At 53.1% G+C, this 25,328-nt stretch overlaps 1 protein-coding gene across 1 annotated transcript; it reads left to right on the forward strand.

Moving 5' to 3' along the window:
• Positions 1 to 126: 126 nt before the first annotated feature.
• Positions 127 to 23,904, forward strand: Tmem143 (transmembrane protein 143). The gene is made up of 8 exons (XM_070001055.1): positions 127 to 256; positions 578 to 821; positions 2,716 to 2,820; positions 12,082 to 12,276; positions 13,988 to 14,118; positions 14,365 to 14,644; positions 22,295 to 22,484; positions 23,430 to 23,904. Exons 2-8 carry the CDS (start codon positions 603 to 605, stop codon positions 23,642 to 23,644), a joined length of 1,335 nt encoding a protein of 444 aa, XP_069857156.1. The 5' UTR covers positions 127 to 256; positions 578 to 602; the 3' UTR covers positions 23,645 to 23,904.
• The last annotated feature ends 1,424 nt before the right edge of the window (positions 23,905 to 25,328 follow it).

Genomic DNA, 25,328 nt, shown 5'->3' on the forward strand with positions numbered 1-25,328 from the left:
CAAGGAGACACTGCTGAGGCGCATGCGCTTTGCCCATAACACCAAGGGTGGTGGTGGTGAAGGTTGGGGCACGCGTAATGCGCATGCGCATTCTGGATCGGGGGGGGGGGGGGGGGGAAACAAAAAACCCCAAACAAATGGACCGCTCTCCAGAGCCTAGGGTTTTGCACATGCGTATTATTGCTGACTGAATCCTATCTGCGGCGGGTTTCTGCGCATGCGCAAGCCTCAATGACAGTCAAGCCTTGACTATAAGGTGAGGGGCGGGCTGGGGATTGCATGGCCCTGGGAGGGCGGCCCTGCATTCCCCTCTGTGACCTTTCTGGGCATTTCTTATAATCCTAAGGTCCACCCTATCGGAAACAGTTATGCCACTACAGAGCTTTTTAAAAAGCCTGCAAAATGTCCCAGACCCTGAAACCTCTGACCCTAACCTGGGACTCAGGCCAGCTGATCAGTGCGTGGGGAGGGAGAGGCGAAAGGGGGTCCAGGAGTGTGGGGTCGGAGGGGTTCTGCACCCCGCCTGGGGCAACAGGACGTCGATGACATTTGACACTTGCTCATTTCCCTGTTTCAGGCTCTAGGGGGAAAAGGGTGTGGCCATGTGGCTTGTGACCCTGGGGGTCAGGGGGCTCAGGGTCCGAGTATGGCCTCTTTTGCCCACGCTCCTCGGGACCCCACGAGCCTTGTCTTCTTTGGCGGACAAGATGGGGGTGTATCGCAAGATGTGGAACCCCACGGAGCCCCGCGACTGGGCTCAGCAATACCGCGAGCGCTTCATTCCCTTCTCCAAGGAGCAGCTACTCCGACTCCTGACACAGGTACCTCCGGGCCCCGGGTCCATGAGCCTGGGAACTCCGTTTCCCAGCATGCCCTGCGGCGGAGGGGCCCTGCATGCTAGGGAGCACTGCCATGACGCCTCCTGGGAGTTGTAGTTCAAGGTCCCCTTGGAGTACCAAGTGGGCGGGAGGTTAATTGTTGGGGACAGGGTGGGCACTATGGCTCTGATGGAGACAGTAAGTTGTTTCCAGACTCAAGCTAGTTCAGGTGCTCTCTGGGGTGTTGTTTTTCTTTCTGTGAAATGGGTGTAACTATCCTGATCATCACGGTTTCCAGTACCTAATAACAAACATCCCTACAAAGTCGCTAAACTGTAATCCTTACTACGATCATTTTTGAGTTCTCATTCTATGGCACTGTGCCAAGCATCTGTCACATACTGAAGCGTCAGTACCACTATCCAGGTGGTACTGGCTTGCTCCATCCTGAGTGAGTGCTTCCTTACGTTCCTCACCCATCTTGGTAGCTGAATCCACCTTGTCCTAGTCTTGGTTCCATTCCAGAGCTTGAGCTCTGCCCTTCACCGTATATCAGACTTGTTATTATCAAGGATTCCACTCATCTATTCAAAAATTACTAATCACGCCGGGCGCTGGTGGCTCACACCTGTAATCCTAGCTACTCAGGAGGCTGAGATCTGAGGATTGCAGTTCAAAGCCAGCCCGGGCAAGAAAGACCGTGAGACTCCTATCTCCAATAAACCACCAGAAAACCGGAAGTGGCGCTGTAGCTCAAGTGGTAGAGCACCTGCCTTGAGCTGAAGAGCTGAGGGACAGCGCCCAGGCCCAGAGTTCAAGCCCCACGACCGACCAAAAAAAAAAAAAAATTACTAAGCACCTGCTGTTTGTACTGTCTTATACAAATAAATATACACTTGCACATGCAAGAACGTGTGTGTGTATGGACACATTTAATTTCATCATACACATATCCCTCAACCTCTGAGGATCAGTCTATGAGCCTGTGCTCATGAACAAACAGGCCTTTAGCCAGGTACCAGTGGCTCATGCCTGTAATCCCAGCTATTTAGGAGGCTGAGATATGAGGACTGCAGTTTGAAACAGCCTGGCCAGGAAAGTCTGTGAGACTTTTTTTTTTTTTTTTTTTTTTTTTGTCCGTCGTGGGGCTTGAACTCTGGGCTTGGGCGTTGTCCCTCAGCTCTTCAGCTCAAGGCGAGCGCTCTACCACTTGAGCTACAGCGCCACTTCCAGTTTTCTGGTGGTTTATTGGAGATAGGAGTCTTACAGTCTTTCTTGCCCGGGCTGGCTTTGAACCGCGATCCTCAGATCTCAGCCTCCTGAGTAGCTAAGATTACAGGCGTGAGCCACCAGTGCCCGGCTAAGTCTGTGAGACTTTTATCTCCAATGAACCACCAAAAAGTCAGAAGTGAAGCTATAGCTTAAGTGGTAGAGTGTTACCTTTGAGTGGAAAAAGCTAAGGGACAGTGCGAGAGAGTGTAGAGAAAGTAGAGAAAGAGAGGAAGAAAAGATTAGCTACCTATGTCTTCCCTTTGGTTCTGGAGACAACTCCTAGAATCAGCAAAAATAGCCTTGCTGGAGCTGGGAAGTTGGCTCAGTGGTAGAGTGCTTGCCTTGCATGCATGAGGCCCTGGGTTCCATTCCTCAGCACCACATAAGCAGAAAAAGTCGAAAGTGGTGCTATGGCTCAAATGGTAGAGCACTAGCCTTGAGCTGAAGGGCTGAAGGACAGCACCCAGGCCCAGAGTTCAAGCCCCATGACTAACAACAACAACAACAACAAAAAAAAGTTAAGAGTCCCAGAGTTGTAATTCTATGTGTAGGTTGTTAGGAAAAGAGTTCTTCCTGTGGGTATGGGAAAAGAGGCCTAAAGAGGTTTTGCTTCTTGAGTTGATAGGAGTTCCACTCCAGCCCAGCAGAGAAAGCGGCGATGGAGGAATTTGCGGCGCATGTGGACTTCTGCACCCTGTTCCATTACCACCAGGTCCTGGCCCGGCTGCAGGTGAGGACAGGCCCTTCCTGCCCTGTTGTGCTTGTGTGCTTGTTTGTGCATTTGGCATTCAGTCACCAGGGACTGGGCAGTGAACGGGAGAGAGGCAGCCTGCCCTGCATGGAGCATCCATTCCAGCTGGGGTGACAAGAAATCAATACAGTGTATGAACTAGGCTGGGCACTGGTGGCTCATGCTTATAACCCTAGATACTCGGGAGGCTGAGATTTGAGAGCTATCTGAAAAATAAAAGGGAAAAGTCTGGGGGGACGTGGCTCAGGGAGCTGAGCATCTGCCTAATAAGCATGAGACCCCCAAGTTCAAACTCCATTACTCCCTTTCCCCCTCAAAAATGATGCTGGGTTGGATTCAGTTCCATAGAGAGCAATGAAACAGATATGCAGGAAAAGAGGAATGATCACCTGGTGCCCTGACCTGTCATCCCAGCTACTTAGAAGGCTGAGCTCTGATGATTATGGTTTGAAGCCAGCCAGGACAGGAAAATCCTTGAGACTATCATCTTCAATGACCTACCAAAAAAAAAAAAAAAAGCTAGAAGTGGAGGTGTGGCTCAAGTGGTAGATCACTAGTCTTGAGAAGAAAAGAAAAGAAAAAAAAAAACTCGCAGAACTCAGGAATTAGCCCAGACTCTGAGTTCAAGCCCCAGGATTGAAACAAAAAAAGAAGATACCAGTGGCTCACGCCTGTAATCCTGGCTACTCAGGAGGGTGAGATCTGAGGATCACAGTTGAAAGCCAGACTGGGCAGAAAAACCAGTGAGCTTGTATCTCCAATACACTACTCAACCCGCCCCCCCCTGAAAAATCCAAACCCCTCAAACTGAAAGTAGAGCTGTGGCTCAAGTGGTAGAGTATTAGCTTTGGGAAAAAAAAGAGTGGGGGAGCTGGGAAGGTGGCTCAGTGGTAGAGTGCTTGCTTCTCATGCATGAGGCCCTGGCTTCAATTCCTCAGCCCCACATAAGCAGAAAAAGCTGGAAGTGGCGCTGTGGCTCAAGTGGTAGAGTGTTTGCCTTGAGCTGAAGAGCTGAGGGACAGTGCCCAAGCTCAGAGTTCAGGCCCCAACAACACCATCAACAAAAAAGCTCAGGGACAGCATGCAGGCCCTGAGTTCAAGCCCTAGAATCAGTACCATAAAAAAATAAATCAATACATAAAGGCTGGACGTCAGTGGCTCAGGCCTGGAATCCTAGCTACTCAAGAGGCTGAGATCTGAGGATCATGGTTCAAAGCCAGCCTGGGCAGGAAAGTCTGTGAGACTCATCTCCAATAAAGCACCAGAAAACCAGAAATGGTATTTGTGGCTCAAGTGGTAGAGTACTAGCCTTGAGCTGAAGAGCTCAGGGACAGCACCAGGCCCAGAGTTCAAGCCCCATGACTGGGAAAAAACAAACAAACAAACAAAAAACCAGGCATGAGATGAGGGATCTTGTTTTAGAACAAGTGGCAGGAGGTGGTTGGGGAAGGGCTCCCTGAGGAGGTGGGGGGGGGGAGGGGAGGGGACTGAGGGAAGGGACCAGCCCTGATGCATTATGGGAGAGAGTGTGCCAAACAGAGGGAAGAGTCAGGCCCAGAGTGGTGAGTGCATCTGGAGTGTTTGGGAACAGTAGAGTCCATGCTGCTGGAGGGAGGGAGGAAGAAGGGAGGACCCGGGGGAGACAAGGCAGGAGCTGGAGGCTGCTCTCCTGGGCCCTGGTGACCAGGGTGAGACCATCCTCAGGAGGACTCCACTTTGACTGTGAGCAAGTGGGGAGGAGAAGATGGCTGGTGCTGATGAAGGTGTTGGCAGGGTGTCTGTGACTGCCTGCCGGTAGGTGGGAATGGCCATCAGGCTGTAAGGCCTATTATGGCTTATTACATTGGTCCAGGGAGAGATAATGGAAGGGAGAGGGGGGAAGAGTGGCCTGATGCTGGTTGGAAGGTATCCACATTTTCTAGGGGAGGGGGGGAAGAGAGGATGGGGAGATGTAGGCCCAGCTGCCACCTGCCGAGATACAGAGGGCCACCGTGGGGGTGGAGAACCAGATCTCAGGGAAAAGGGACAGCTCAGTTTGGGCTGAGTTCTTGGAGCTGCTTATTTTGTCAGCTAGATGCAGAGATGATTGACAGTGAGCATGGTTGTGCACGCCTTAAATCCCAGCACTTGGAAGGTGGTAGCAAGGAGGACAGAAAGTTCAAGACAAGCCTGGGCTCTGTGGTGACCGCTTGAGGCTTCTTCTTGCTTCATAGATGGCCAACCCCGGACAGGAAAGTCCTTGAGACTTTTCTCTCCAATGAACCAGCAAAACCTGAAAATGGAGCTGTAGCTCAAGTGGTAGAGCACCAGCCAACCTGGCAACAAACAAACAAAAATAAAGAGCAGACAGACTCTTAAGTGAATGCGCTTGTATTTACGAGGCAGGAGGTTTTCAGTGCATCCCAGGGCTGGGGCAGCTGCGGAGTCGGGGGTGGGGGTGGGGAGTGAGGGTGGGGGGGGAGAATGGGGGTGAGAGGGTAACAGAGGATGCTGGGACAGCCTGGGCAGGAAAACATCAGAGCAGCCTTGGTTCCAACACCGGCTGTGTGGTGACCCAGAGGCGGCCTCTCTCTGATCCTTGCTTCTCTTTCTTTATTCATTCACTGACTTTACTCCATAAATATTGATTGAGCGCCTGCTGTGTCTCCTTTATGGATGGAGGTCGGGCACAATGGGGAAGCAGGAGGTGTGTGTGTGTGTGTGTGTGTGTGTGTGTGTGTGTGTGTGTGTCTTCTGGGGGGGGGTTGTTCCTTCTGAGAGGAGAGAGGGACAGGATAGATCGGGCATGGGGACCTAAGCTTCTAAGGATGTTTGTAACATCTTTCCATAATCTGGGGAGCTAAAAACAATAAAAATTGAGCTGGGTGCTGGTGGCTCACACCTGTAATCCTAGCTACTCAGGAGGCTGAGATCTGAGGATCTCAGTTCAAAGCCAATCTGGGCAGGAAAGTCCATGAGAGACTTTTTTTTTTTTTTTTGCCAGCCAGCCCTGGGCTTGAAGTCTGGGTTTGGGTCCCTGAGCTTCTTTTGCTCAAGGCGAGCACTCTACCACTTGAGCCACAACACCACTTCTGGCTTTTTCTGTGTATGTAGTACTGAGGAATCGAACTCAGGGCTTCATGCATGCTAGGCAGGCAATCTACCACTGAGCTACCTTCCCAGCCCTTCTGACTTTCTCTGAGTAGTTTATTGGAGATAAGAGTCTCATGGAGGGGTTGGGAAGGTGGCTCAGTGGTAGAGTGCTTGCCTTGCATGCATGAGGCCCTGGGTTCGATTCCTCAGTTCCACATAAGCAAAAAGAAAAAAGCTGGAAGTGGCGCTGTAGCTTAAGTGGTAGAGCGCTAGCCTTGAGCTGAAGAGCTGAGGGACAGCGCCCAGACCCAGAGTTCAGGCCCCACAACCGGACCCCCCCCCCAAAAAAAAAGAGTCTCATGGAGGGCTGGGAAGGTGGCTCAGTGGTAGAGTGCTTACCTTGCATGCATGAGGTCCTGGGTTCGATTTCTCAACACCACATAACCAGAAAAAGCCAGAACTGGACTGTGGCTCAAATGGGAGAGCGCTACCAGAGTTCAGACCCCATGTCCGACAAAAGAAAAAAAAAAAAGAATCTAGTGGATTTTCCTGCCTGGGCTGGCTTCAAACCTTGATCCTCATATCTCAGTCTCTTTTGTGTGTGTGTGTGGGGGGGGTCCGGTCATGGGCCTGAACTCTGGGCCTGGGCGCTGTCCCTCAGCTCTTCAGCTCAAGGCTAGCACTCTACCGCTTGACCCATAGTGCCACTTCCGGCTTTTTTTTTCTTTTTTCTGGTTATGTGGTGCTGAGGAATCGAACCCAGGGCCTCCTGCATGCCCAGCCCCATATCTCAGCCTCTTAAGTAGCTAGGATTATAGGTGTGAGCACCACGGGCTCTATGAGATTCTTATCTCCAATTAACCACCTAAAAACTGGTAGTGCCACTGAGTCTAGCCTTGAGTGAAAAAACTCAGGAACAGCACCGAGTCCCTGAGTTCAAGCACCACAAATGCCAAAAAGAAAAAGAAAAAAAACCACACATTATTCTCAGTTCCAGAGGCTCAAGGGAAACTCCAGTGTTCTCTCTCCTAGCTTCGCCAGAGTGCCAGTCATGGTGCTTCTTCTTGGTGTTTGCTTGTTTATAGACAAGCACTCTACCACTTGAGTCACATGCTGTTAGGTCTTTTTAAAAATCGTTTTTTGGTCAGTCATGGGGCTTGAACTCTAGGCCTGGGCGTTGTCCCTCAGCTCTTCAGCTCAAGGCGAGTGCTCTACCACTTGAGCCACAGCGCCACTTCCATTTTTTTTTCTTGTGGTTTATTGGAGATAAGAATCTCTTGGATTTTCCTGGCTTTGAGCCGCGATCCTCAGATCTCAGCCTCCTGAGTAGCTAGGATGACAGGCGTGAGCCACCGGCACCCGGCTCTGTTAGGTCTTTTTAAACTTTGATTTAGTTTTTGTTTTTGATATAACATCTCAGGTTTGGGCCCACTTGGATCTGTGATCTGGATCTGGATCTGGACTGTGATCCTCCTATGTCAGCCTCCTGAGGCTGTATGGGTGACCCACCACACTTAGCCATGTTCTTTCCAAGTTGTCTCTATCTTCTCCTTTTGTTCAGGTGGTATTGGGGTTTGAATTCAAGGCATCGTGCTTGCTAGGCAGGTGCTCTACCCCTTGAGTTCCACCTGAAGCCTCTTTTTGTTGTTATTTGTCAGATTGGGTCTTTTATTTTGACCTAGATTCTATTCCTCCTGCATAACTGGGATAACAGGCATGCAACCACACACACAGCTTATTGTGAAGATGGGGTCTTGTTAGCTTTTTGATGAGCCTGGCCTCAAACCACAATCTGTATTTTGTTGTTGTTGGTGGTGGTGGTTGGTCATGGGGCTTGAACTCAGGGCCTAGGTGCTGTCCCTGAGTTCTTTTGCTCAAAGCTAGTGCTCTACCATTTTGAGTCACAGTGCCACTTCCAGTTTTTTTTTTTTTTTTTTTTTTTTTTTTGTCGGTCGTGGGGCTTGAACTCTGGGCCTGGGCGCTGTCCCTCAGCTCTTCAGCTCAAGGAGAGCGCTCTACCACTTGAGCTACAGCGCCACTTCCGGTTTTCTGGTGGTTTATTGGAGACAGGAGTCTCACGGTCTCTCCTGCCCGGGCTGGCTTTGAACCGCGATCCTCAGATCTCAGCCTCCTGAGTAGCTAGGATTACAGGCGTGAGCCACCAGCGCCCAGCTGCCACTTCCAGTTTTTGAGTGTTTAGTTTGAGATAAGGGTCTCACAGGGACTTTTCTGCCTAGTCTGGCTTTGAAACATGATCCTCAGATCTCAGACTCCTGAGTAGCTAGGATGACAGGAGTGAGCCACCAGTGCCCAAACCACAATCCTTTTGACTTCCCTCCCCTCCAAGCAGCTGAGATTACAGGCCTGAGCCAATGTGACTGATCTAGTATTCAGTTTTTAGAGAAGGTCTCAATATGTAGCTCAGGCTGACCTCAAACTCCCAATCTTCCTGCCTTAGCCTCCTAAGTCCTGGGATTACAGGTGTGTGTCACCTCTCCACCTGCATGGGAGGGGGTGTTTTGCAATTTTACTTGAGATAGTTAGGAGGGGACTCCAGAAGGAGGTGACCTTTTTTTGGGGGGGGGGTTAGTCGTGGAGCTTGAACTCTGGGCCTAGGCGCTGCCTTGAGCTCTTCGGCTCAAGGTGAGTGGTCTACTACTTGAGCCACAGCACCACTTCCAGTTTTTGAGTGGTTTATTGGAGATAAGAGTCTCACGGACTTTCCTGTTCAGGCTGGCCTTGAACCATGATCCTCAGATCTCAGCCTCCTGAGTAGCTAGGATTACAGGCATGAGGCACCGGTACCCAGCAGGTGAGGTGACTTTTGAGCAAAAAAAACTGAAGGAGGTGAAAAGCCAGCCAGATGCAAAGACCCTGAGAGTGGGGAGGAAGAGCCAGGAGGCCTGTGGCGGGGAGAGGAGGCCGTGGGAACCGCAGTGCCAGGGAGGCAGTGCAGGAATTGCTTCGTTCGGTTCAGAGTCCAGAGGTGGCTGAGCAGAGGGGGAAAGGGTCGCCCTCTGGCGGCCATGTGGGGGACAGACAGGATAGCAGGATACAGGCCAGGCCGGGTAAGGGTGAGTCAGTGTAGGGGAGGTGCAGTGCAGGGCCTGGCCAAGGCCAAGGGCGGGGCTCTGCGCAGGTGGCTGGTGATGCTCCCTTTGAGGCTTGTGTGCTCACACTAACCCTGACATGACAGGGCCCTTCCCACCAAGTCCCGGGGCTTGAACTCAGGGCCTGGGCACTGTCCTTGAGTTTTTTTTCACTCAAGGCTGGTATTCTATGCCTTGAGCCACAGCCCCATTTCTGCACAAAATTCATTGGAGATAAGCATCTCACGGAGCCAAGTGCTGGTGGCTCACACCTTTAATCCTAGTTACTCAGAAGACTTGAGATCTGAGGATCCAGGTTCAAAGCCAGCCCAGGCAGGAAAGTCTGTGAGCCTCTTATCTCCAGTGAACCACTATAAAACCAGAAATGACGCTGTGGCTCAAAGTGGTAGAGTGCTAGCCTTGAGCACAGAAGCTCAGGGACAGTGCCCAGGCCCAGAGTTCAAGCCCTATGACTGATAAGAAGAAAAAAAAAGAGCTGGAAATATGGCTTAGTGGTAGAGTGCTTGCCTCGAATGCATGAAGCGCTGGGTTCGATTCCTCAGTACCACATACACAGAAAAAGCCGGAAGTGGTGCTGTAACTCAGGTGGTAGAGTGCTGAGCCTTGAGCCAAAGAAGCTCAGGGACAGTGCCCAGGCCCTGAGTTCAAGCCCCAGGACTGGCAAAAAAAAATAAGTCTCATAGGCTTTCCTGCCTGGGCTGACTTCAAACTGTGATCTTGAGACCTCAGCCTCCACTTGAACCACATCCCAGCTCGTAGTTTATATTCTTGGCAGGGATGGGGTGGGGGGTTGATCCTCACTCCTAAGGACAGTGAGAGCCTTGGAAGGACTTTAGTAGTGGTGGAGGGGGCCAGGTGTGTGATTTGGGTTCGCTTCCTGGTTGTGTGACCTGGGGAATTCGCTTCTCTATACTTTGATTTCCAGATAAGTAAGGATGACTATAGTATGTTTCCCTCATGGTGGGCAGACTGTACTTGACACATAGTTAGCATGGCATTCCTGTGCATGACAGCTGGGCATGTTAGTTCATGCCTGTAATGCCAGCAACTTAGAAGGCAGAAATAGGAGGATTGAGGTTCGAGGCTAGACTTAGGGGGTGGGGGTTTGGCGGGGAAGTGAGACCTTCATCTCAACCAGCAAACAGTGTGATGGTGTGTGCCTGTAACCCTGGCTATTGTGAAGGGCCTAGATAGGAGGATCCAGCTCAGAGGCTAGCCCTGGGGAGAAAAGCAAAGACTCCTGTCTGTCAAAATGACAATAGCAAAAAAGGGCTAAGGGCATAGTTCAAGGGGTAGAGCACCAGGCTGACCAATAGGATGTCCTGAGCTCATACCCCAGTAATAATAATAAAATATAGAGGGAACAGTTGTGTGTGTGTGTGTGTGTGTGTGTGTGTGTGTGTGTGTGTGTGTGTGTGTGTATGGCAGGGCTGGTGGAGCAGGCTGGGCAGGGAGCAGCCATCATGTGCTCGGCCCAGGTTTCTGGCTGGGAGCCCTGTGTGGATGTGAGGGTCCCCGGGGGAGAACCAGGCTCAAGGACATTCAGGCTCTCAATGTCACTCTGTGGGTCCTCGAGTTTGGCCTGGGAGGCCCTGTCTGCCAATCAGCATTGAAGGATAGGAGCACAGCCTGGGCTCTGTTCTAGTCCTGTGCTCCTCCATCACCCCTCTCCCTCCCCCCACTCCATCCTGCCATCAGCCTTGCTGGAGAGGACTCAATGGGCTCTGGTAGGCCTTCTTTCTTCTGAGGCCCTGTGCCTCCCACCAGCAAACCTTGGCCTAGGCTGTTTGCCCCCACTTGGAACACCCTCCCTTGTCTCTCAGAATCAGCTGGATGTGGTGCCTCACCCTTGGACTCCCAACTTCTCAGGAGGCAGAATTGGGAGGATCGAGGTCTGAGTCCACTGTAAGCAAAAGCGTGAGACCCTACCTGAAAAATAAACTAAAGCAAAACAACAACAACAACAAATGGACCAGGCAATAGAAGGCCCTGAGATGAATAATCCATAGCACTGAGAAAAATAAAAATCAGATCTGGCTTTGGAGACTGGGCACATGGAGGCTGCTGGCCTTGTAGAGGCCAGTGCATCCCCATCTGGAACCAAGTGCCATCCCGAGGTTGACTGTCCACAGCCATGTAGGCAGCTAGAAGTTCACCCTTCTTTCTCCTTTTTCATCAGTTTGTTTTTGGGGAGATGATGTGTGTGTGTGTGTGTGTGTGTGTGTGGTGGGGGGGGAGGGAGCACAGCCTATTTGTGAGGGGCCTTGAGGGGTGGGGAAAAGATTCTGTTTTATTCCAAACAGTGGGAAACTGGTGGGGACAGGGTGTGGTATGGGGGTGGATTCCTAACACCCCCCACCCCCCACCCCCCGCCCAGTGCAGAACAGTCCAGAAGTATTGAGGCAAAGCAGGGTGAGCAGAAGCCTGGGCCGCTGTTTAGTAGGACATGGGTGGCTTTGGAGAGGAAGATGGACTGGAAAGCAGTCAGGGCCGGGCACAGGTGGCTCATCCTGGAATCTTGGCTACTCAGGAGGCCGAGATCTGATGATTGTGGTATGAAGCCAGCCTGGGGTGGAAGAGTCTTCCAGATCTTATCTCCAATTAACCAGCAAAATGCTGGACTAGGGGCATGGCTCAAGTGGTAGAGCACCAGCTATGAGCAGGGATGGGAAGAGCTGAGTTGAAGTCCCAGAGAAAAAACAAAAAATCAAAAAAGAAATGAGGCCGGGTGCCGATGGCTCACACTTGTCATCCTAGCTACTCAGAAGGCTGAGATCTGAGGATTCTGAGGATTGAGGTTCAAAGCCAGCCTGGGCAGGAATATCTGTGAGACTCTTATCTCCCAATGAACCACCAGAAAACCTGAAGTGGCGCTGTGGCTCAAGAGGTAGAGCCCTCGCTTTGAGCTGAAGAGCTGAGGGACAGCACCCAGGCCCAGAGTTCAAGTCCCATGACCGACCAAAAAAAAAAAAATGAGGACTGAGCTGCCATCTTCAATGCCCACATAGCCTATGACCCTGTGACCCTGTCCCCTCTTCCTCTCCCCCTCTCTCCACAGGCCTTGTATGATCCCATCAATCCTGACAGAGAGACCCTGGACCAGCCATCCCTCACAGACCCCCAGCGGCTGGCCAATGAGCAGGAGGTACTGCGGGCTATGGAACCCCTGCTGGCCCAGGCCAACTTCTCTCCACTGTCTGAGGACGCCCTGGCCTATGCTCTGGTGGTCCACCACCCTCAGGACGAGGTGCAGGTACCACTCACCTGGGACCACTGTGGGGTGGTGTGGCTGGGCACTGCCACGTTGGCACACACAGTCTCTCAGGTTACTTCAGTGCCATCTAGCGGAAACATATCCTCAAGCTGGGTATGGTGCTGCATGCCTGTAATCCCAGATACTCAGGAGGTGGCGACAGGAGGATCAAGACCCAAGTTTTTGTTGTTGTTTTTTTTTTTTTTGTCATGGAGCTTGGACTCTGGGCCTAGGCACTGTCCCTCTCTCTTCAGCTCAAGGCAAGTGCTCTACCACTTGAGCCACAGAGCCACTTCTGGCCTTCTGGTGGTTTATTGGAGAGAAGAGTCTCACAGACTTTCCTGCCCTGGCTGGCTTTGCAACATGGTCCGCAGATCTCAGCCTCCTGAATAGCTAGGATGACAGGCGTGAGCCACCGGCGCCCGGCTTACTTCCATGAATTTTTAAGCTTTTTCTGGGGAGGGAGTCAGGGGTAAGCACCTGAGTAGTATGTGCAAGGCTGGGAGTTCTACTCTGAGCTACCCATGTGCACACATGTGCGCGTGCACGCGCGCGCGTGCGCGCGCACACACACACACACACACACACAGAGTACTTTGCAAGTCCTATTTCCTCACCTCTGATTCTGGAATGTGAAACTGAGGAACAGTTTTGAGACATATTTTCTTTTTCTTTTCATTTTTTTTGCCAGTCCTGCCCAGGGTTTGAACTCTGGGCCTGGGCAACGTCTCTGAGCTCCTTTTGCTCAAAGCTAGCACTCTACCACTTGAGCTACAGTACCATTTCCAGCTTTATCTGAGTAGTTTATTGGAGATAAGACTCTCAAGGACTTTCTTCCCCTGGTTAGCTTTAAACTGTGATCCTCAGATCTCAGCCCCCTGAGTAGCTATCCTGAGTAGCTAGGATGATAGGAGTGAGCCACTGGTGCCTGGCAATATTTTCTTTTGTAGTTGCTTCTTAAAAAAAATAATAATTGGCCGGGCGCTGGTGGCTCACGCCTGTAATCCTAGCTACTCAGGAGGCTGAGATCTGAGGATCGCGGTTCAAAGCCAACCCGGGCAGGAGAGACCGTGAGACTCCTATCTCCAATAAACCACCAGAAAACCGGAAGTGGCGCTGTAGCTCAAGTGGTAGAGCGCTCGCCTTGAGCTGAAGAGCTGAGGGACAGCGCCGAGGCCCAGAGTTCGAGCCCCACGGCCGACCAAAAAAAAAAAAAAAAAAAAAAAAAAAAAAATAATAATAATTGAAATCCGGGCACTGGTGGCTCATGCCTGTCATCCTAGCTACTCAGGAGGCTGAGATCTGAGGATCATAGTTCAAAGCCAGCCTGAGCAGGAAAGTCCATGAAAGTCCATGAAACCATCAGAAAACTGGAAGTAGTGCTGTGGCTCAAGTGGTAGAGTGTTAGCCTTGAGGTGAAGAGCTCAGGGATGGTGCCCAGGCCCCGAGTTCAAACCCCACAACCAACAACAACAACAAAAAAATTGAGACATCTTCCAATCAGTGTCAGCTTAGATTCTAGGAAGTAGGGTAATGAAGTCATCTACTATGTGAGTGATGTGGTCCTTGTAGAGTGTATAGCCTGAGCAACGGTGAGGCTAAGGGACAAAGTGGGGGTGGGGTAGGGAGCTGCTATGTCTGGGAAGGGGCCTCTGCCTTTGACAGGCTGCCCATGGCCCATTGCTTCTGTTTCCCCCACACACCTTGGCAGGTGACAATCAATTTGGATCAGTACATCTACATGCAGTTCTGGGCCCTGGGCCAGCGCGTCGGGCTGTTGCCCCGTCTGTCCAGTGTGGGCTCCAAGCGCGGCTTCTTCACCAAGTTGCCTCCTGCAGAGAGGTGAGGGGGACCTGGTTCCCTGGCTGCAGAAGCAAGAGGGATCCCAGTTAGCCTTCAGAGGGGACTGACAGGTTGATGTTCAACATAAGTGTGTCTGGGCCCCTCCCACCATCTCCCCATTTTCCAAGGAAGGAAAATGAGAAATCAAGGTCCAGAGAGCTGAGGATAAGATTCTGATGCCCACCCCCTCCCACTCCCCACACCCACCCTCTGGGGACACCTGCTGAATCCAGTTCCACTGGACAGGCGGTACTTCAAGCGCGTGGTGCTGGCGGCCCGCACACGCCGGGGGCACCTGGTCCTCAAGAGCTTCAAGGACACTCCCCTGGAGGGCCTGGAGCAGCTGCTGCCCGAGCTCAAGGTGCGCACTTCCATTGTGCGGCGCGCACTGCTCAACCTCACGCTGCTGGTGTCTGGCCTGGTCTTCTTCGTCAACGTGGGCATGGTGGTACTGACCGACCTCAAGATGGCCACCTCCCTGCTGCTGCTGTTCTTTGCCATCTTCATGGGCCTGAGGGCCTCCAAGGTGAGCCCAGGCCTTAGTGGGGATTCGAACCTGGGTCTTGAACTTCCACACATAGTAATGAACACTGACAACCCCCCCTCCCCAACCTTCTCATCATGACTACTTTTGTTGCCTTCCCATTGGCTGGGATAAGCCACGTAATGCACACCTAACTGCACAGACTTCTGGGAAATGTAGTCCAGTGGCGAGTCCCATCCAAGGGCTGGTTTTGGTTAAAAAAAAAGCCCAGCAAGGGTCTGTTGCCTGATTGGCCAGCTCTATCTTGTCCATCATATCTAGCTCCTTCTCACTCAGCTCTTGCAGCCCTGAGTTTATTCCTACCCAGATTCTGGCTCTTCCTTCTGTTTGCGCACTGCCTTTCCTTGTTTTGTTTTTGGTTTTATTTTTTGTTTAGCAGTACCTGGGTTTGAATTCAGGGACTCTTGCTCTTTTGGCATGAGCCATACCTCCAGCCCAGCTTTTCACTGGCTAATTAGAGATGGAGTCTCAAGGACTTTTCTGCCCCCACTGGCTCTGAACTGTTATCCTGTAGGTAGGTCTCAGTTCCTCCAGATGTGAGCAACTGGTGCTGGCCTGGTGCTGGCCTGCTGTGCCTTTTTTTTTTTTTGGGTCCGGTTGTGGGGCCTGAACTCTGGGCCTGGGCACTGTTCCTCAGCTCTTCAGCTCAAGGCTAGCGCTCTACCACTTGAACCACAGCACCATTTCCGGCTTTTTTCCTTTTGCTTATGTGGTGCTGAGGAATCGAACCCAGGGCCTCATGCATGCAAGGCAAGCACTCTACCACTGAGCCAACCTCCCAGCCCCTTTTTTTTTTCTTTTGTCAGTCATGGGGCTTGAACTCTGGGCCTGGGCAGTGTCCCTGAGCTCTTTAGCACGAGTGCTTGCTCAAGGCAAGCACTCTACTACTTGAACCACAGCACCATTTCCGGTTTTCTGGTGGTTCATTGGAGAATAGTCTCAAGGATTTTCCTTCCCTGGGCTGGCTTTGAATGGCGATCCTCAGATCTCAGCCTCCTGAGTGGCAAGAGCCACTGGTGCACAGCTACAGTGCCTTTTCTTCCCTGGAGAGTCTTTATGTACCTCTCTTTTCTACCTATCTTTTTTTTTTTTTTTTTTTGTCAGTTACGGGGCTTGAACTCTGGGCCTGAGTGCTGTCCCTCAGCTCTTCAGCTCAGGGCGAGTGCTCTACCACTTGAGCTACAGCATCACTTCTGGTTTTTTGAGTGGTTTATTGGAGATATGAGTTTTACGACCTTTCCTGCCCGGGCTGGCTTTGAACCGCGATCCTCAGATCTCAGCCTCCTGAGTAGCTAGGATTATAGGCGAGAGCCACCGGCACCGGCTTTTTCTACCTATCTTGATAAGGGTTTTTTTTTTCCTAGTCCTGGGGCTTGAACTCAGGGTCTGTGTGTGCTGTTTCTAAGCTTGTTTGTGCTCAAGGCTAGTGCTCTACCACTTGAGCCACAGGGCCACCTCTAATTTTTTCTGAGTAGTTCATTGGAGATAATAATCTCACAGACTTTCTTGTCTGGCCTGGCTTCAAACCGAGATCCTCATATCTCAGCATCTTGAGTAGCTAGGATTACAGGTGTGAGCCACTGGAGCCTGGCTCGATTTTTGCTTTTCAGTGCTTGCTTCATGCATACCAGGCAAGTACTGGTCTATTACTCGAGTCACATCCCCAGCCCGTTCATTTGTGTTTTGTTATTATTATTATTATTGTACTGGAGTTTGAACTCAGGGCCTTCCACTTGGTCTCCATCTCTGGAGTAGCTGGGATTATAGGTGAGGGCTACTATGTCTGGCTAGTTGTGAAATCTGAAGCAAGTTCCTTAACCTCTCTGTGCGTCAAAAAAGTCCAGCTCATGACAGGCCCTGACTGTAGGAGTGCTGTGGGGATTCAATGAATCAGTATGCATTTAGAGCTGAGGCCAGAGGCTGGCATGTAGTACAGGAAGTACTGTATGGGAGTTAGCTATTAAGATGATGCTAATGATGACTATTTGTTCCTGACTCTCTTTCCACCCTGGAGATCATTATCCCTGGGGGAGCTGAATACAGCTTCCTGGGCTGGAGCCCAAAGGAGCAGAATTGAGGAGTCTGGGATGGGGGCCCGGGAAATTTTGTATTTTTAACAAGCACCCCTTCTTGATTCTACTGCATGTGAGCGGAGAGTGGGGAGGGGCGGGGTCCGAGCAGGCATCCTGGGCTTGTGCTCCACCTGCTCAGGCCTGGGCCAGGTCTTGAGAGGCTGAGCTGGCCAGGAAGGGCCACCTTTTCCTGCTTCTCCCAAGGCTGGCACTGGCCCCAGGAGTGTAGCCTGGTGAGAGGTGTTCTTTGTACGGAGTGTGTTCGTTCTCTTGCTGGCTCATTGGTTTTCAAGCTGTTTTTCAGCGTCTCTGACAGACTCTCAGCAAGACAGGTGATAAATCCTATAGATAAGGGCCAGGCTGTGCTGGTGGCTTCCAGGATGGGAAGGGGGGGTGGGTGGGGGGATGGCAGGAGGCCCAGGGAGGGGAGTCCAGGGCATGGGGCTTTATCCTTTAAGGCAACAGGGAGCTGGGGCAGGCAAGATATAAAGGCAAGGGTAAGGCTGGAGGCAGGAGACCAGAGGGGAGTCCAGTACACTGAGGAGTCTGTACTGAGTATAGTTCAGGACAGGCTGGTGCTCCTATTCCTCAGGGGTCTTGGGTTGGGGCTGGGGAGCCTGCCAGGCTGGGAAGGGCCAGGTCCAGGCTCAGGCCAAGGCCACGGATGGTCTCCTCCCCTCCCCTATCCCCCTCCCCTCCCCTCCCTGCTGTCCCTTTCTCACTGGCTGGTGTCCTTCTTCCCCTCCATTGCTCCCAGATCTTCCCCTCCCACAGCCCTCTTTCCCTGTCCCTTCTTGTCCCCACCTGTACCCTGTCCCTCCACAGCCCCCATCCCTCCCCAGTCTTCCCCGCTCCCTCCTCCTCATCCCTCCCCATGGTCTCCCAGCTCCTGTCCTCCTGGCTGAAGCTCAGCTCAGAGCCCCAGTGGGATGCAGGCCCCCTTCTTCTGCTCAAGGCCACTCCACATCTGTATTCTCTGCTAGCCTTGAGCTGACCACAAGCCACCTGACCCTCCTGGCTGCCTGGCTGGCTTCCTTCTGTTCTCCGGCTGTGCCCTGTGCCCTGTGCTTTGAACTGCACCCCAGCCTGAGTGCATGACTGCCTGCCTGCCTGCCTGCCTCCCTCCTTCCCTCCCTTCCTTTCTTCCTTTCTTCCTTCCCCTCTCTTTCTTCTGGCTTTTTTGTTTGTTTGTTTTGTAGGCAGCTGTGGGGCTTGAATTCAGAGCCTGGGTGCTGTCCCTGAGCTCCTTTGCTCAAGGTTAGCACTCTACCACTTTGAGCCACAGCTCCACTTCTGGTTTTCTGCTTGTTAATTGGAGACAAGAGTCTTACAGATTTTCCACCTGGATTGGCTTTGAACTGCAATTTTCAGATCTCAGCCTCCCGCTTATCTAGGATTATAGGCATGAGCCAAAGCACCTAGTTGTTTTTTTTTTAATTATTATTTTTTATTTTTTTGTCCTGGGTCTTGAACTCTGGGCCTGGGCGCTGTCTCTCAGCTCTTGAGCTCAAGGCTAGCGCTCTACCATTTGAGCCACAAATACCACTTCTGGTTTTCTGGTGGTTCATTGGAGATAAGAGTCTCACACAGACTTTCCTGCCCGGCCTGGCTTTGAACCACGATCCTCAGATCTCAGCCTCCTGAGTAGCTGACAGGTATGAGCCACTGGCACCCTGCTCTTTTTTTTTTTGGGTCCGGTCGTGGGGCCTGAACTCTGGGCCTGGGCGCTGTCTCTCAGCTCTTCAGCTCAAGGACAGTGCTCTACCACTTGAGCCACAGCGCCACTTCTGGCTTTTTTCTTTTTGCTTATGTGGTGCTGAGGAATGGAACCCAGGACCTCAGGCATGCAAGGCAAGCGCTCTACCACTGAGCCACCTTCCCAGCCCTCTTTTTTTTTTTTTTTTAAAGCAAATTTTTACTCTATATCTAGGTCATCTTCAAATTCATGATCCAACTGCCTCACCTTTCCAGGGCTGGGATGGGCGGGGGGGGGGGGGGGGGGGGGGGGGAGGGGGAGGAAGGAGGGAGGCATGCACAACCCTGCTTGGCAGTCAGGGGTCCTGTCTCTTCTTTCCTCTCCTCCCTGTTACTTTGGGACCTTCCAGTTCCCAGTGGGTCTCCTCTAGCCTACCCTGAGTATGACCCAAAATAGGGCTGTCCAGCTCACTGCTGACACCTGTGCTTTACCTCCATTCTGTGTGTGTGTGTGTGTGTGTGTGTGAGAGAGAGAGAGAGAGAAAGAGAGAGAGAGAGAGGAAGCAGGCAGAGGAGAGGTCTCTCTCTCTCTCTCTCTCTCTCTCTCTCTCTCTCTCTCTCTCTCTCTCTGTGTCACTGCAGGAGGTTTTTCTTCACATTGCAATGTCTCCACCCCCTCTTGAGCCACCCTGCCCACCCGGCCACCCTCTGCCCAGGCAGCCTGGAAGCCTATAGAGCAGCAGGGGCAGAGGAGATGAAGTCTCCCTCGGACAGTTTTCTTTCTCATGCTGGTACTGGGGCTTGAACTGAGAACTTAGGTGTTTTGCTGGAGGCTAGCCCTCTACCACTTGAGCCACAGCTCCATTTGTGTTTTTTTTGGTGGATAATTGGTGATAAGAATCTCATGGAGGGGCTGGGAAGGTGGCTCAGTGGTAGAGCGCTTGCCTTGCATGCCTGAGGCCCTGGGTTCGATTCCTCAGCACCACATAAGCAAAAAGAAAAAAGCCGGAAGTGGCGCTGTGACTCAAGTGGTAGAGCGCTAGCCTTGAGCTGAAGAGCTGAGGGACAGTGACCAGGCCCAGAGTTCAGGCCCCACAACTGGACCCAAAAAAAAAGAATCTCATGGAGCCAGGGGCTGGTGGCTCACTCCTGTCATACTAGCTACTCAGGAGGCTGAGATCTGAGGGTCATGATTAGAAGCCAATACTGGCAGGAAAAGTCCATCTGAGTCTCTTATCTCCAATAAACTACTCAGAAAAAGCCAGAAGTGGCACCTTGGTTCAAGTGGTAGAGTGTTAGCCTTAAGCAAAAGAAGCTCAGAGTGCCTAGGCTCAGAGTTCTAGCCCCAGGACTGGGGGAAAAAAAGTCTTATGGACTTTCCTGCCCAGGGCTGGCTTGGAATTGGGATTCTCAGATCTCAGTTTCCTGAGTAGCTGGGATTACAGGCATGAGCCATTGGCACGCTAGCTTGTTCCTAGGCTTGGGGTCCTGAAAGGGCTGGGCTCTCAGCTGTTGTGGTCGACCTGGGACATCTGGGGGCCCGGGGGAGCCCTAGAAGAACCTTGGAGACGCAAGATCACTTCTGCTAGTAGGAGCAGGGGAGACTGAGGCAAGAGAGGAGGGACCTGAGCCAGGGCAGAGCAGGGGTAGCAGGATGAGGCTGGGGTCTCCCTGGCTGGGGAAATGGCGGTCGTGGATGGGTGTTGAAGGGACCGTCCAGGTGGCAGGTGCTCCCCAGGGAGATTGCTCATCCACGCAGTGGGCGGTGACTCGGCTCAGCAGCTCAGCCCTGGGGACTGGGCCAGACGCAGGCAGAAAACCTAATGCATTTTCCACACCAGCCAGACGCTCCCTAGCTTGCTGTTCCCGCATGGCACCCAGCGTGGAAACGGTGATTGGTTCCAGGGTGGGGAATGGAGCGAAGGCTGCACACAACCCTGAGTGGCCCATGCCAGAGATATCTGGCTGTCTTGGCATCAGAGCTGGCTCACCTGAGACTGGTGGACACGGTGGGGTAGGCAGGGAGGCCAGGCTGTCGCTATCTCTAGTGGCTATCAGCTACCTCTGCTAGGCCAGGCTCTGTCCTGTGTTGAGTCCCGGAGCCAGCTTGACCTTAGGGATGGGGCTCTGAAGGGCTTAAAGCTACTAGGGCCCTGCCATCCTTGGGCCTGATACCCAGCTCTGTCGGCCAGACGCAATGGCCTGGAGCTCATTTTGTTGGTGAGTGGAAGGCTCCAGGCATTGCTTTCCAATATGGATGTGAAGGGCTCAGGGGAGAGGGTCACCAAGGAGGACAAAGGGCAGGAAGGGGACAACTGGACTGCCCCTTCTCCAGCATCTCCCCTGCCCCTTGTGCTGGGGATGAACCTAGCACCTCAATTTATAGTTACTTACATTATTATTGTTGTTGTTGTTGTTATTTTTCTGGTCCTAGTACTTGAACTCAGGGCCTGGGCACTGTCAGAGCTTCTTTTGCTCCAGGCTAGCACTCTACCACTTGAGCCACAGCACTACTTCTGGCTTTTCCTGAGTAGTTTATTGGAGATAGAGTCTCACAGAGCCGAGCACCAGGTGCTGGGGCCAGGTGCTGGGTGCTGGTGGCTCACACCTGTCATCCTGGCTACTCAAGAGGCTGAGATCTGAAGATTGAGGTTTGAAGCCAGCCTGGACAGGAAAGTCCGTGAGACTCTTATCTTCAATAAACGACCAGAAAACTGAAAGTGGCACTGTGGCTCAAAGTGGCAGAGCACTAGCCTTGAGCAAAAATGCTCAGGGACAGTGCTAAAGCCCTGAGTTCAAGCCCCACAGCTGACGGGGAAAAAAATGCCTCATAGACTCACAGACTTTCCTGTGTGGGCTGGTTTCGAACTATGATCCTCAGATTTCAGTCTCCCGAGTAGCTAGAATTACAGGCATGATCCACTGGCACCTGGCTTCATTTTTATTTTTGGTGGTGCCAGGGTTTGAACTAAGGGCCCCACACTTTCTGGGCTTGCTTGCTCATGGCTGGCGCTCTACCACTTGAGCTACACCTCCAGCCTGGCTTTGTACTGTTTATTTTGGAGATGGAGTCTCCTGGAATTTGCTGTCCAGGCTGCTTTCGAACACTCTGCCAGATCTCAGCCTCCTGAGTAGCTAAAATTACAGGTAGGAGACAGGCCTGGCAACGATTGTAAATCTTCTTCCATTATGGAACAGTTCAAACGCTTGCAGAAATAGAACTGTAGAATGAATTCCCATTCAGCATGCAGTTAGCAGTCATCTTATTTCATCTGAAGAACTCTCCCAACCCCTCCCCACCCCCACCACTGAATCATCTCCAAGCCAAGCCACTATTTAGACAGGTCACCTGGAACTACTGAAGTATGTCCATAAAAAGTAACCACTTGTTATTTGTAACAAACTTCCAAGGCGAAACCCCCTATTATTTGGAAATCTTTGAGCAAAGCCATTAATCCATGATGCCATCACAGGACAAAAAATGTGCTTAAAAACGCAGCCTGGAGCCGGCAAGTTGGCCCGTGCCTGTGAACCTAGCTGCTTCCAAAGCAGAGATGGGAGGATAACGGTTCAGGGGCAGAAAAGTTCGAGACTCCACGTGGACCAGCGGCTGGGCACTGGGCACAGTGTCCCGGTGGTGCACACCTCACACCTGCAATCCGCACACTCGAGAGGCAGGAAGGGTTCGAGGCCAGCCTAGGGTACGTGTGGATACCCTGGAGGCCCAAGCTGACAAGGTCAGGGTAGCCACAGTGGGGACCCCCAAGGGGGCGGGCCCTCGCTAAGCCCCCCCCCTTGCTGTCTCTCCCTCCCTCTCCCTGCCCCCCCTCCGCCTTCCTCGCCCTCTCCCCCCTCCCCCCCCCAGATGTTCGGGCAGCAGCGCAGCGCGCACGCGCTAGAGCTGGCGCATATGCTGTACTTCCGGAGCACGTCCAACAACTCGGAGCTGCTCAGCGCGCTGGCGCTGCGTGCACAGGAGGAGCACGCCAAGGAAGCGCTGCTGGCGCGCAGCTTCTTGACACGGCGGCCCGGGGGCGCGCACGGCCCGCCCGAAGGTAGGCCACGCCCGCCAATTCTCAGGCCACGCCCAGCAGCCAGTTTCCAGGCCCCGCCCCCACTAGGTGGCCTCGCCCACCAATACTAGGACCCCCTGGCATCGGGCCCCGCCCCGGACGCGGGCCCCGCCCCCCGGTGCCACCACCTCCTTCCGTGACCGCCCTGGGCTAGCCCAGAGCTTTGCGAGGAGGACCGCCCCCCAACTCAACTTCTGATCCTGGCTTTAATGTGACGATCCCCCCCTCTCGTTCTTGAGTTCCTCTCGACAAGGGGTCTGGGTCACGCCCTCGCCTGCCCTCCTTGCTCTATGCGACCCAAGACACCTGGGCTCTGAGCTCCGGGATCTCCACTTTCTGGCTGTTTCCGGACTGAGCCCTCCGGGCCTCGTTCTGCTACCCTCGGACTTGCTTGTACTCCTCCCCGGCTTGCTTCTCCCCTTTGCCGTGCCCGCCAGCCGGGACTACCACCCCTGCCTCTCCTCCTCCACGCAGCCTCTCCTCCTCCACCCCCGCCTCTGCCCCTCCACCCCACCCCTCCCCCATCCAGCCTCTCCCCCCTCCACGCAGCCTTTCCCCTTCCACCACACCTCTCCCCCTCCACCCCTGCCTCTGCCCCTCCAGCCTGGCCTCTCCCCCACCATCCGGCCTCTCCCCCACCACCCCTGCCTCTCCCCCTCCATCCAGCCTCCCTCACCACTCCTGCCTCTCCCCCACCACCCAGCCTCTCCCTCACCACTCCTGCCTCTCCCCCACCACCCAGCCTCTCCCTCACCACTCCTGCCTCTCTCTACCCAGCCTCTCCCCCACCACCCCTGCCTCTTCCCCTCCACCCAGCCTCTTCCCCTCTCCCCCCATGCCTGCCTCTCCCCCTCCATCCAGCCTCTCCCCTTCCACACTGCCTCTCTCCCTCCATACTCTCCCCCGCCTCGCCTCTCCCCCTCGCAGAGACCTCCCGGTGGCTGCAGTCGGAGGTGGAGAGCTGGCTTCTGGCTCAGACGGGCTGTGACGTGGCCTTCAACGGAACTCGGGCCCTGGCCCACCTGCAAGCCCTGACCCCCAGCATCGGGCGGTACCCTTCCTCGGATTTCCCCAAGCTAGACCCCTTGGTTGCAGCCCCTTCCGAGTCCCCCCCGGCCATCCCCAGCAGTAGGGACCCCTGACCTGCCCCTGTCGGGGCCAACTGGGGCTGGGAACCAAGCCCCGCCCTCACCGCGACAGGCTGTCAATCACAGCTACTTCGGACTTCGACACTTTCCGACTCCTATTACTGACAGGCAATTACTACTTTTGCTACGCTGTATACTTAAAGCAGCCAATCCAGGCAGCCGGCAGTTGCTAGGCAACCCCATCTCCTAGGAGCAGCCAATCAAAACTAGCTCGGCTTCGGTGTGATTCCTTAGTCCTTCCCCCATACTCCCCCCTCCCCCCCCCCCCCAGTAAACATCCAAACTGTGGTCAGGCTGAGGAAAGGAGGTGTCGGCTATTCACAGCTGTTCAGCTCTGACTTCTCCAAAACACGAGCTGAGCCGTGAAAGCTATTCCCCCTCGAGGGCATCTATCAATCTATCAATTGCAATCATTTTAGCCGGCTCTGGGCAAGATGTTCATCAAATGCCCCTGGGCGGGGCTTAGCCAAAAGCCAATGAGAGACCCTGGGCAAGATGTCCATCAAATGCGGGGTTTAGTCCATAGCCAATGAGAAGCTCCAGGCAAGCTGTCCATCAAGTGCCCCCGGGCGGGGCCTAGCCAGCAGCCATTGAAAACCGTCTGGCCCTGGCCTGCAGCCAACAGCAGCTGCTGGGCACCAGCAATCTTGGGCAAGCCAGTTGTCTCCGTAGATAAGCAACCAGTCAGACTTTCCAAAGGAAGCTGATCTTGGTATTACCCAGCTGCAGGCTGACAGATGGGGCAGCTGGTTAACTGCTGTTGGGTGTGGGGGACCGTGTCTCTGCCGAAGGGGCTGAGAACCCTGAGCCTGGCAGAACTATGGCCTGGAGAAACCAGAGAGACCACCCTGACCCCGAGGCTGAGGTAGCTCAGGGTCCCAAAAACCTCAAGGTGCCTTCCCGGCCTGGATGATCACATCCTTGCTACCGAATCTACCTCAGTCTGGATCTCCCCACCAATCAGTGCTCTTGTGCAATATTTCTTGGTCTATCCATTTCTTCCCAGTGTCCCTCTTCCAAAGGAATAAATCGTGTTTCATACATCTTCCTGAGTGCTGTGGCTGAGGGAGTTGGGAGGGGCGAGGGGAGATGGAGACTGCTGTAGTCTGTTGAAACACAATATGGGTCATGGGCTGGGGATCTTAGAAGGACCTGACTCAGTGAGGCGAGGCTCTGGTTCTCAGAATATGGGTCTCATGTAACGGGAAGATTGGATGGCCACGTGCCGTTGCACAGATGGTCCACTGCACAACTGTACACAGCCAGGCAGTGGGTGATTGTGAAACCCAGCCTGTGCCCCACTGAGTACTAAGATGGCTCAGTCTTATTCTTGCTAAGGTGTCCTATGGGCTAGAAGCAGCCTTGGGCAGAGGGTGGGGAGGAAGGGTTGAGTTCTAGAGAGAGGCTGGTTTCCAAGAGAAAAACTTTTTTTTTTTCCCCAGAAAGAGAGCTCAAAGGATGGTAGAAACACAATTTAGAACAGAAAGCTCCAGGCACCGGTGGCTCATGCCTGTCAGCCTAGCTAGTTAGGAGGCTGAGTTCTGAGGATTGAGGTTCCAAGCCAGCCTGGGCAGGAAAGTCAGTGAGACTCATCTCCAATTAACCACCAAAAAACTGGAATTGGCACTGTGGCTCAAAGTGGTATAACGCTAGCCTTGAGCAAAAATGCTCAGGGACA

This window comes from Dipodomys merriami, unplaced genomic scaffold, assembly GCF_024711535.1.
Source record: "Dipodomys merriami isolate MVZ:Mamm:240054 unplaced genomic scaffold, mDipMer1.0.p SCAF_57, whole genome shotgun sequence".
NCBI lineage: Eukaryota > Metazoa > Chordata > Mammalia > Rodentia > Heteromyidae > Dipodomys > Dipodomys merriami.

What these genes read in the sequence shown, in the direction of transcription:
- Tmem143 (XM_070001055.1), top strand. Translation starts at nt 603, where the DNA reads ATGTGGCTTGTGACCCTGGGGGTCAGGGGGCTCAGGGTCCGAGTATGG. An exon ending in ACCCTCAGGACGAGGTGCAG is followed by an intron (nt 12,277 to 13,987) that starts GTACCACTCACC and finishes ACACCTTGGCAG; the next exon opens with GTGACAATCAATTTGGATCA. An exon ending in CGCGCACGGCCCGCCCGAAG is followed by an intron (nt 22,485 to 23,429) that starts GTAGGCCACGCC and finishes TCCCCCTCGCAG; the next exon opens with AGACCTCCCGGTGGCTGCAG.